The 13113-nt window shown below is 39.5% G+C and overlaps 1 protein-coding gene across 3 annotated transcripts in view; it reads right to left on the minus strand.

Annotated features, from left to right (window-relative positions):
* Positions 1 to 13113, minus strand: part of LOC121865403 (ribosomal protein S6 kinase alpha-5-like) — a 72064-nt gene that overhangs the window by 11551 nt on the left and 47400 nt on the right. For all 3 annotated transcript variants that reach the window (XM_042364759.1, XM_042364758.1, XM_042364757.1), the window contains 4 exons: positions 10246 to 10314; positions 2966 to 3184; positions 1856 to 1971; positions 284 to 478 (listed from right to left, as the gene is read on the minus strand). In XM_042364759.1, the coding sequence (XP_042220693.1) occupies positions 284 to 478; positions 1856 to 1971; positions 2966 to 3184; positions 10246 to 10314 (599 nt within the window). The remainder of the gene's footprint in view (positions 1 to 283; positions 479 to 1855; positions 1972 to 2965; positions 3185 to 10245; positions 10315 to 13113) is intronic.

A 13113-nucleotide genomic window follows, 5' to 3' on the forward strand; every position in this document is an offset into this window, starting at 1 on the left:
TATTCTTGAGGATTGTTTATTTTATGTTATGAAACTTGCAGGTACGGGTAATGCACATGAAGTACTGTGTATATCATTTACCAAGTGATACTATATTATATTCAGTTACTTTATTTATATATCTTTCACATGATTTAGTACTGTATTTAACACATACATAATAGAAGACTAATTTCACTAATTTCATATACGTACTGTGCAGTAATTATGAATACACCTGTAATATTATCTAACAAAATTTAGTTTACCAGAAAGATATTCTAAATAAAAACTTATATCTCACCTGGTCATGCCCATGAGATCCTCCACGAACTACCTCTGGTGCCATATATTCAATAGTACCACAAAAAGAGTAAGCACGATGTTCTGTGTCATGTGACAGAAAATCCTTGCTTAGGCCAAAATCTGTTAGCACTACATGGCCATCAGAGTCTAGGAGAATGTTCTCAAGTTTGATATCACGATATATTATGCCCAGCTGTAAAAGTAAAGCTAAGTATTAACTATATATACTGTACACATATATACAGTATCACAGTAAATAAGAATAGTTTCAAATTAATAATAAGCATTAGATTTTTCTAAAATACAAGCTGGTCAGACAGTATATAAGTAAGATCATGTAGACACTGTAATCATACAGGTAATAACCTCCACAAACAAATAGAATCATTATTATCCCAACTAACCTTCCACATCACTACCCAAACTCTGTTTATCTGTTGCTTTTCCCCCAAAACACACGCACACACACACACACACACAACTGGATTATCTGTCGGCAACCCCAATTGGGAGTGACCATGCCTAGAGAAGGAGGCCAATGGCCTATGTAGGAACTCTCCATTGTTCTTGATAGTCTTGCCTTTTAGGGATAATTAATGCATTGTTGTTCACATTACTATAACTTAAGTGAGAATTACAGTAGTACTTCATTTATGATAAACTATGCTTTCTTTCATTTAAGTCTCCATATATTTTCACATAATTCCCAAATTATGTCTATGTTTGGTTAAGTAAAATTAAGGTTAATTATGTCACTATGGTCAACAATGTAGTACAGTGTCTTAAGTACCTTAGGATCTGGAGATGCCTAGGGATATGTTAAAACATTAACATTTGCACTTTGAACAATGGGAAAAAGATTCAGACAGCTGTCAAATTGAACATCATTCTCCTCAGCCTAAGTACCGCATTAACTGTGTGTAAGGCCTCAAGTTCAAAGAGAACAATAAATAAAAGGAATAAACAAATTAACTAACAATTGTCTTCCTTAAATAACCAATTAAACACTGGAAGGTAAACACTCAAACGAGAAAAGAAAGAGTAGAATTTGGCAGTTTGGGGCAAGGACAATAATTGTGAGAGTTTACACAGAAACTTCCTTTCATGGCCAAGAGAAGTTTTAATTATGTGTTTAGTGTGAGGAATTTGTCCCCCTGGAACCTGAGTCACCTACTGATTCATAAGAGATCAAATTTTCTATGCAAAGCTATCTGGATGAGATACTTATAGAAAAAACATTATCAGGCCTTCTCCAAAAGAAGAAAACAGCCTACTATTAAATAAGTCAAGCCCTTCCACAAGATGCAGACTCTGCTAAAGTACAGTACATAAGTGCAGAGGTTCAGTTCTCACAGGTCATTTGTTGACACTCGATAGAAGAAAGAAAAAAATAATAATAATAAAAAATCTTGAATGAAATACTGTATATCATTTGACTTATGATAACCTGAAACGTTTTCTTTATAATCATATAATTTATCAAATTACTAAATTCATCTTTAAGAGCAGGTTAGAATAACACGAGATATTTTCAAAATTTCAATACAATACTTATCATTAGAAAACTTACTTTGTGCAAATGCTCAAGGGCAAGGATGATTTCTCCAATATAGAGACGCACTTCATCCTCACGAAATCTTTCACGCTGATACAGGTGTGTAAATAGTTCTCCTCCACTAACATAATCTGTCAAAAAATATACATGTATTAGTTTAATATCAAAATGAACATAGTATACAAGTACTGTACAGTAGACAGAGATTTACACAAATTCTGTTTTACAGCGAGCATTAATTATCATCATACATTTCAAAATACTGTACTGTAATCAAACTGCTCTACTCAGATGAATGTGTTCTGGACGAACCACTGGACAAAGTTTCTTTGCTTTCCCAGTACAGTACAGTACACAGTTCTACCCCAACAACCTTTCATCTTGAACACACATTGTATTGATTCACTAAAATTTGCTATTCATTTGTCATTTACCAGTGGTACCTCTTCCATAATGACTGCAATGCAAGCATTAAGTGACAAGTGCTTCTTTGACCAAAAAGCAAAAGATATCTATTTCATTAGAAGTGAAAGTGGAATTCATGATGTGGGGTTATTCATCTTTCACAAAGAAATATTAGTATGTAAAGAAATGATACAGCAGGATAAATTACACAAGCAGTAATGTATAAATGTCTGCAAGGTTGGTTAGTCTTCTAAGAAAGACTGTACAGTCAGGTCAAAACATGTGTCAAGCATAAAATTCCCAATGTCCACTCTTTTCCCCTTTAATACAACTCACACACACAAAAGTTTGCAAAGGCTCACTAAAGCAGCATGGCCTTATCTTTAAGCTTGCTAAACTTAAGTGAACTGATATTTTATCAACACAATGATGGAGAGCCATGCCTATATAAACTCCTTGTAAACAGACCACATTTAAACAGTGGCAACACAGAAGAGTAGATGCTACTAAAGTTTGCGGTCTACAAGATATTAAGGTCAGGTTACGTTAGGTGAGGTTAGACTAAAGATATCTTTGTAGACTGCACGCTATAGTAGCACCGATGAGGCCCTATAATTCTTTAAGATCTGCAATGTAGAAATGTTCTGCAAAAAGGCTATACAGTATACCTGTACTGAACAACATTGTCAGGATAGAAACCACTGTACTTTATCTACTTACCTAAAATTAGATGAAGCTTGGCATCAGTTTGGAAGGCATAGTGAAGAGTAACTAGGAAAGGACTTTGTCGCACAGCCTCCAAGACTTGACGCTCTGTCTTTGTGTGTTCTGTCGTCTTTTTCTTCTGGATGATGGTTGCCTTCTTCAAGACCTTCATGGCATACAGTTTTCCTGCATCTTTCCCTGATATTTTTCTCACAAGAAACACTTTTCCATATGCTGTAAAAAACAGGTTGAGCTTTAATATATAATGTTCAATATAGTCCATCTCATAAGATCAAGTCAAACAAAATGTTTAGAATTTATTAGACATGTGCAGTCTTAATATTTCCAGGCTTTCTTGAGACAATATATAATAAAAGTAAAAGTATTGGCACGTTAAATAATGTACATAATGATGTAAGAATATAATACCATGAATCTTGAGCTTAATTGTACTGTTATCATTGTTTTAAGGACACAAAAGTAATTATGTTAAACGAGAACAATGTTTTATGTATGAATACTGTATCATCAAAATTAAGAACCAAAAATAACGCTGGTACATACTGTATATTTTTTTCTACTTGTTTACTTGCCTAAGTTGCCTCAATTACCGTAAATATTGTAGTATACAATACAGTACTGTACTGTATGTGCTTACAAATTCGAATATGAAAGGTTAATACTGTATTCTGAGTTCACATATGGAGATTACCAGTGCAGGAAAAATGGGGAACATCAACTGGTTGTTGTTCTAAATGAATAATCACATACTGATCCCGGCATAACTTTAAGGTCAAAAGCACAGCTGTGAAAAAAGGTATAATACTGTATATCCAAGAAGACAGGAGAAAGGGTTGAATATTTACTTTGTAAAGAAAGCCAAACAAGAAAATACCAATACAGTACAGTAATTCCTTTCTAAGAAAGAACATGAGGAAATACGCAGAATATCGTGCAGGAAAAACTCAAAAAATATAAATTTTCGGCGAAAACGCTAGAGAAAAGTATTATTTGTTTTTGCTGTATTCCACTATATAGAAATCAATACTGTATATATATATATATATAGTTGCGTGGATGACCCAACACCAACTATAAAAAAAACGACGTTAGAGGCAAGTAGGCCAGAGGAAGGATGTAGGTCGCGAGGGGATCGATAGTGTAATGTAGAACACAACCTGCAAAAAATACCTCATAATTGGTGCCCCACCCTGTTGCCTCCAATGTATGTTAAGTTACCAAGTAAGAAGGAAAGAAAAACATTCATAAACTAATAACAATCTAAAGAGTACATAAGAGTGGCTCCTATTTACCTACAGTAAGATAGGAATGTGTAAACTTTACTTTTTGTGTCCGAATGACCTGTCTACAGTATATACCGTAGTTATAATCTTAAAACAAACTGATCAGCCTGTTAGTAGCTTGGGCGGTCGGTCAAGTCTCTATTACGCACTACTGCCAAGTACTGTTCTCAGCATATTATTTAAACAGGCTCCAGAACGCATCAGAATATACATAATTCACACTTATATATTTTTCAAAGTTAGGATATATGATTTCAATAAACACACCATTACTTCACTAAATTGGTGTAGTACAGTACACACTTCATATGATTATTTAGTTCTTGTTTTCCTGCTGCTCCCCTCCCCCTGGGTCCTGAGAGCCCCTCCCCCGACCCGTCTCAAGGTCACAAAAACACTACCACTCTCCTAGAAGCTCTAAGTATGAACGTCATCATACATTAATCAATCTTTTTATCTAGCTTATCTACGAAATTAATAGAGAAAATCTTACATATACACATTTTTTACCTTAAATGACGCATACTTCACCACTACCAAGTGACACTCCCTATTGTACTTAGCGCACACGACTACACTCACGTCCCACAGCACTACTAAATACAGTATATTTTCTTAACTGTCACTTTAGTACTTCTACTGGTTCACTGTAAGTTAGTGTTAGACTTCATACTGGATACGAAAATTTTATTGATTATACAACCCGTGATTATCAGAGGCTTTGTACCTATTGTTTAATGTTTTACGTAAGGTTACTGGAGGATGCAGAACGAGCAAGGGGTTGCAGTGGGGGCAGAAAGTAGAACCGTAATTTTTTGGGTTACATTGAAGTTTACATCTTTCAATAAATTAACCATAACATATACGCCTCAACTTGATTGTAAATATAGTAAGATAACTGTTGAGGAAATATTCATATAACCGCGTGGATAGCAGACTTTCTACATGACCGCAAGCAGTGTGTGGTGATTAATGGCACGAAATCATCATCTGTACCTGTCTAAAGCGGGGTACCACAGGGCAGTGCATTGAGCCCGCTGTTGTTTGTTTGTTTGTTTTATAAATGACATGCCTGACGTGGTACACTCCTCCATATAAATGTTTGCCGATGACGCCAAGTTATTTCGGGAAATCAAGAACCATGCGGACTGTTAAGAGCTGCAGAAGGATCTCTGTGAGCTCCAAGAATGGCCGAAGAAATGGCTGTTGAGATTCAATGTCACGAAGTGTACGAGGATGCACCTGGGGCGTACCAACGGTAAGGAGGCGTATCATATGTCCCGACGGGATGAAGAAACTGCACTATTTGAGACTGAATGTGAGAAGGACCTAGGTGTGTATGTTTACAATGAGCTGAAGTTCTCGGGCCATTGCGAGAAGGTAAATCAGGCAAATAAATTATTGGGTCTTATAAGAAGGTCGTTCAGATATCTAGACCGTCCCTCGTAACGATCTTCAAGAGTGAAGTGCTTCCCCAACTGGAGAACTGTCACCCCGTCTGGTTCCCGAGATATGCTAGAGACTGTCAGTTGGTTGAAAATGTTCAAAGGAGGGCCACCAGACTGGTGCCTGCACTTCGGCACCTCAACTACCATGAGAGATTGGAGCGCCTGAACTTGCCTAGCTTATACTACAGATGGGCAAGGGGCGACCTAATTGAGGTCTATAAGCATCTCAAGGGGCACTACTCAGTCGAGTGTCCTTATCTGGAGCTGGCGGACGCTTGCCCTACAAGGGGTCACAGCTCAAGATTGAAGAAGCAGCAGGTCCAGAAAACTGTGAAGGCAAACTTTTTCGGAGTGAGAGTTGTGAACTCTTGGAACAATCTACAAGAAAGTGTCGTGACGGCACCGAGTATGAGCTCTTTCAAGACCAGACTTGACCAACACTGGAGCAGGTTCAGGTACATTCAGGAGCCGGTGCATGCCCAGTACTTGCCAACAGTGCGTAACAGAGACGTGACCGATAGCCCAAGCGGCTAACGAGCCGATCAATTGGTGAAGAGGATAAAAGAAAAAAATATATATACAGCGAAGTCATGACACATTTACCCAGCCATGCTCACTTTTTTTAGGCGTCCCTCTGGGAGAAAACAAAACCAAGGGGAATGGAATTATTGGTTATTTTATTTTTTTGAAATCTGTCAGGGTTTTGCCGCTCCCCCTTTCCTCCCTCTGGAAAAAAAAATGCTGGATCCGCCAGACAAATAAGAACGGATATGTTTTGTTTCATAGAACTTTAAGAACCAATTCAGTGTAACATTTCAATCCCCCATGGTATATATTTCTTTACCTTTACTATACTCTATCCTCTTTGCCACTTGTCAGCTCACTAGCCGGTTGGGCGGTCAGTCGCTTCTCTCTTATACACTGTTGGCAAGTACTAGACATGTATGGGCTCCTGACTGAACATGCGCCGGTGTTGGTCAAGAATGTACTTAAAGAATCTCGTACTTGGTGCTGTCACAACATTCCCTGGCAGGTTATTCGAGAGTTCAAAATTCTTACAAAGAAGTTAATCTGACAGTTTTATGTACTGATAGTAGTATCTTTAACTTGAGGCTGTGATCTATAGTGGGGCGGTCATCTACTAACTCCATATATGTAGTACATTTGACTGAGGTTCATATAAACTGTTATACAGCCCCTTACCCTTCTATCCCATACTATATGAATTCCCAAGAACAAGGAAAACTTAATCCCTCAACTTATTTATATATAATCCAAGTTAAGGGAACTACCCAAAGCTTATATAAATGTATCAGAATTATGTGATAATTTTATATATATATATATATATATATATATATATATATATATATATATATACAAATTATCATATGCGAAATAGCGATTTCAAACTAACGGCAGCCGTTCTTAATAGTGCCTCACTTAGAATACTAACACCTGTAAATGTACAAATATTTCACTAAGCGGTTATTAAGGTATTAGAAAATGAGTCGGGTTAAATTAAATAAAACATTCAGTACACTATATAAAGTGAGAAGCAACAAAGATAAAACTTGCAATGGAAGGCATAGAAACAAAGTTAAAGTGAAGAAAGTGGGTGAGAGACGATCAATACGAACGAGTACGAAGGAAGAGGAGCACCGCGACGGACCCCACACAACTGATCTCCAGACCCACAGCTGGTGCGTTTTGACCGACTAAACTGGGCCCTAGTTGTTATATACAAAGACAACAGGTATCTACCAGTGCAACGACGAAGACGAATGAGTCACAGTCAAAACAACAGGGCGCACGTTAGCCTTAAGTTGTAACGCGATAAAAACAATTACATGACACGCCAGTCAGTACATGTGCAAGACTGGTTTTAATAGACAGACACGGATACAAGTACAGTACACAGTGTAAATTAACAAAGAAACCTCTACAAGTACACAATGTAAACTAACAAAGGAACCTCGACAAGTATACAGTGTAAACTAACAAAGGAACCTCTACAAATTCAGTTAGTTAACTAAATACATCTACAAACACACATATAATAGTTAACAAAGAAACGCCTTTTAAGCACAGTGTAGTTATCAAATACAGAAGTAGTTTTGAGAAAGATAATTAAAGATAGTTCTAACAAAAACAACAACTACAGACAGTTCTAACAAAGACAACAACTATACAGTAGACAGTTCTAACAAAGACAACAACTATACAGTAGACAGTTCTAACAAAGATAACTAGATCCTTGCGACAAAGGAATCGACTACTATAACAGCACCTCAAAGCAAAGGTGCCAATTAAGAAAACAAAACACAAGAAAGTTCTTATAAAACCAAGATGATGATAATAATAATAATAATAATAATAATAATTAATTATTATTAAACATGTTTGGGTGTTAGAAACAGTTGACACGTGATGAAGTAACCATTACCACTAATACTGACTACAAACAGCTGACACGTACCCATAAAAAACTTGCCCGCGGCTCCTGTACCTCCGGCCAGGGCACGTGAGCAACATAAATGATGCACCAACTCACCTACACCAAGCTAACACACCACCCTACATACACCATGTGCATTCCCAGTGAACCCTCTTCACCCCCTCCCTCCTTGTAGCTGATCTTATTGACCCACCATTAATAAGGAAAACTACGTCTTATATAAATGAGTACGTGGCCACACCAAGCTGATTCGTTAGTGCAACAAAGACAAGGGAACCGAGTTGAGTGAGCCAGCTGGCTTCACGAAGCACGGTGATCATCGTGCCTCAGTCATCGCCGTCGTATAAACACGCGCCTCTCATATGTAGGCCTACTCCCATCTTCACTTCTTGGTCTTCGTTAAGTTTATATAAACTTAAAACGTTTGAACATTCGTCGAGATAATGTAGCTGTTTTGTTTATTATTTATATCCACCCAGCAAAATTATTACTGTAACCATCTGACCTAACCGGTGGACCTTCCCTACAGCCCTGTAGTCTCAACAGCTCACATGTAAATTACCATCCACCACTACTGTATGTTGTTCGTTAACAGCATCTGTGACTTTTGAGACGGAACGGTGTCTTCTCGACTACAGCATTACTGATGTAGTCACTTCCTAGTAAATACGGCGGGGTAACACACATTCCTGGAGAGATCGAACTCCGTCTCAGTTCCAGCAGAACAAACGCCTCTCTCCAAGAACTGGAAATATTGATTCATTAGCTTAATTTCTGAGCGCTGCGACTATGTTTTGCATCGGTAGTTCCAGAAAATTGGAACATTGTGCATTCCGCCCTATTCCTTCTGGGAAAGAGGATTCCAGAACCAGTGCTCCGAAAATGCGATTTCCACGAACGCAGCCATGTTTTAAATCAATATTTCCTGAAACTAGCATATCGCTGGCTATATTACTCAGAACCACACCTTGTGGGAGGAAGAGTAAATTATTTTACATTTCTACACTGAGGTAGGGTTCAGCCACCTGGGTGAGGGCAGTCTTTGTGCTCCCACCAGGGTTGAGGATGCTCACGCTCTCCTCACTCTTTTCGTCCCATAATGCGTGTTGATATTTCAACTGGGTGGCAACACTGCGCATGGGTAAAGAGGTGACTTGTATGGATGTTACATAAATGGCATTCATATTAATATTCTAAATTATAAATAGAACGATACGAATATTACCTTATTTATTGACTGTCGTACGTTTGTTACAGCAATACTCGGGAACATAAGACATATAAATAAATAACACTCGGTATAATATACATGGAAGATGTTTGCAACAGATCACAGCAATAGATAGAATAAAACAAAACAGAAGGTGGAGCTACAGAAAACGTGTGGGCAATAGAAAATCAGATTATACAGGAGCAGCTCAGCTACCCAATTTATGGATCGCTCACTACCACCAGGAAATGTCACCTCACACACGTGGGTCCGCCTTTGTCCCTTCTACTGGTGGCTCGCTCCTAAGCACAGTCTTGTGGCACGTGGAGTGCCAATCTTTATCATGAGTGTGGGGCGGGAATTCGTGGCGTGAGTGTGGGGCGGGAATTCGTGGCGTGAGTGTGGGGCGGGAATTCGTGGCGTGAGTGTGGGGCGGGAATATCGTGGCGTGAGAGCCTCCGATAGCTGGGTCACTACTCGTACATAATAAAATATTCTTAGGAAGTACCGAAACCTTGCATTACAAACATACGTTACTAACAGGTACTGGAGATGGGGGTCAACAGTAAATACGAGAAGAGGCAGCATAAGGGGCCAATAAAAGACGATGGTGAGAGTATATTCTTAAAATATTTATAACGAATCTAATGTATGAAGTAAAATATTTCAAGAGATAAGAGACAGGTGTGAAAGACCCGGATAATACCTTAAGCAGTGGCTAGAGAAGAAGAGGAATACCTGATGAAGAAAAAGTAAGAGGCAGCAGAGACAATAAAAGGTCACACAGAGCTGCCACAAAGACAACAAGAGGCAAGGGTGACCCGCCACACCCCAGGCTGTTGGTACACCTCACTACACTAGGCTACTGTACTTACCTCCCGTGCCTAAAACTTTGAGCAGTTCGAAATGCGCCATGTCCACACGGCCCTTCCCCGTCAAGTTAACTGAAACACACAAACAAAAGATAAAAACAATTAGTTATCAGTAGACTTGAGAGAGAACACAAGTATGTATCACGGGAAATCCCCACCTAGTGTGTTGCAGCGGAATCAATACCGTGATCAACTAGTAGGGTAGCCTACCGGATGATTAATGTTTGTGTTAGTTCAGGTGAATAGTATAAAGCCTAAATAAAAATAATTGGTCTCCTGAAATGTAGGGCAAAAAACAACCGAATTACACACACACACACACACACATAGTCACACACAGACACACACACACACAGACACACACAGACACACTCTCTCTTGAGGTGACTATTCCTAAGTTATTTAAATGCTGAGTGGTGGTGGTGCGGATGGTGGTAGTTGTTGTTTAGTAGGAGACGGTGGTTGTTGTTATGTAAGTGATAGTATTAGTTGTTGTTATGTAGATGATGATAGTGGTGGTGATTGTTATGTAGATGATGATGATGATGATGGTGGTGGTAGTTTTCACGTTGGTTTAAGTATATAATGGTGGTAGTTGCAGTGGTATAAAAGAAAGGCCGACAATAATAATAGTAATAATAAGGAACATAATTATGACGTTAAATTAAGTTAAGTTCATCAACCGGCTGAGTATACAACATAAAACACGGAGTATACTGGTAAGTGTGTCACAATGGCCCACGCAATGATGCACCTTACAAACACACGTGAACTTCTAGTGTTGCCACAGGAGTATAAACAACGTGTGTTATCAGCAAGTGTAATAAAAGAGTTTGATACTGTTTGGTGATGTCAAACACCCTATAATCAGCATGGTACTGTAAACACATGTACAGTGGATCAGAATTACCTGCATTACAGACAGATGCCTAAAATAGAGTGGTGACCCAACACTAATGGAGGGTGCGGGGGAGTCATGCAGCGCGCACCTTGGGGCTTATCATGCATGGCCTTTATTAGGTCAGCGACAACACGACCCTATCTGTGTCAAACCTTATGCTCCCTCACACAAGGTAGAGCCCTCACTCACCCTCTCAACACATTTACAAGGTTGTAAACTCATTTGCAGTCAACTGATTGGTCATCCAGGGTGCTAATTAGGGTAAGGTGGAAGTAAGATTAACGTGTCCTATTTACAATATTTTTTAAGGTAAGTAAGAGCAACAATCGATTCCTGGTGTGTGGAACTTAATAATGTGTGACGGCGTTTCTACTGGAAGGTAATTGTTAGTCCTTGAAATCGTGTAGCACTTGGTGAGGTGTAAGAAGGTGTGTACCCCGCCCCGCCGACACGATAGTTAGGAATCCTGACACGGCAACCTAGAACACTCAAATCTTGACCTACTTCTGTGACCTCTTGGTATTCAGTGTTACCCATAAGTCAGATACTGAGCCCTCGTTGGCATTTATGTGGAGTAGAGGTGTGACACCGAGAAGGAGAATGTAGAGCAATACAGTATAGGTGAAGATGCTTGACGGCACAACTTACTGGATCAAACCTTTTCAAGAAACTGGTTCTCGGGGGTGGGGGAGGGGGGGGGGGGTCACAAGAGAACACAAAAAAGTTTTCCTTATGGACTCCTACAGCGGTATTAGAACAGCCTAAAAAATAAGGGCAGCAAACAAGATTCTCCAAGGGATACAATGCCCAACGACACAAGGAAGAGTACACAGTAACACGGCCACTGGGTACGGCCGGAAGGGTGAGTGAAGCTTATTTCCTCCTGCATGATGACTAAGTTACGACCAGTTTACCACAGCGAGGTGCGGAAGGAGACACTACTTCCTCAAGAAGAAATTATCATTACCTTGGGTCACTACTGCATGAGGCGTGATGGCAGCCCCAAAGGAGGAGGGTATACTCTCACCAACACATTACACAAGCTATAGGAAATATGACCATACAGAGACACGCAGAGGGGGGGATGGCCATGGGGGAGAAAATACAGAACAACAAAAACGGGAAGAGGCAACCCAGCGTCATTGTATATGGAGGCGAGAGTTGGTGAGAGGGAAGTGGGTCAATATCAAGGACATGGCAGCCATGACGCCCAGGAAGCTAGTACCTCGCTCAACATAACTAATTCTTCCCAGTTACTCAGTAGTCATCTGTACCACACACCTTACTTGACTCAGTAATCACCTGTACCACTGTCTAATGAGTTATAGTGTTCAGGTGTATAATAATAATAAAGCCAGCCAGGTATACAGTGAAGATGATCACATAACGCTCACCAGCCAAAGATCAGTGATGTGGTGAGGGAGCCGCGAGGCCAACCTCCTTAAATATGGATTTATAATTAATGAATCATGGCGGCATCGAGAGGGATTACGCCTTCCGATACACGCTGTTACCCGCCACGCGCTATACCCTCCTCCCAAGTGACACCTGCCGTCCTGTGACACCTGCCTTAAGTTTGGGACAATAGTCCTCATTACAAGTGTTTTACAGATGTTGTTGACTAGTATATATGGATAATATCAACTATACGTAGAAGTCGTTATCGATTAGAAACGCTAATCAAATTTGTTCCTTTTTTTAATGTCATGTTTCAGTAATATCTAACCAATTATTATTGTATATTTGAGGAATTACGTAAGTGTACATCAGAAGGAAGGTGTGTGGCCACAACGCTTGTTAGTGCTTAACTCAGTGATAGCTTTGTCGACAGTTGTACACACTACTTGTTGACTGTGTTTGTGAGTCATGGTAGTGTTGGCTTTTACTCAGAACTGGACTGGCCTGTACTGACGACTGGTGTTCACTCACGTTTACAAGTGGAGACGACGTATTCCTGGACAGTGGTGCGC

This window comes from Homarus americanus, unplaced genomic scaffold (assembly GCF_018991925.1).
Source record: "Homarus americanus isolate GMGI-L3 unplaced genomic scaffold, GMGI_Hamer_2.0 scaffold25483, whole genome shotgun sequence".
NCBI lineage: Eukaryota > Metazoa > Arthropoda > Malacostraca > Decapoda > Nephropidae > Homarus > Homarus americanus.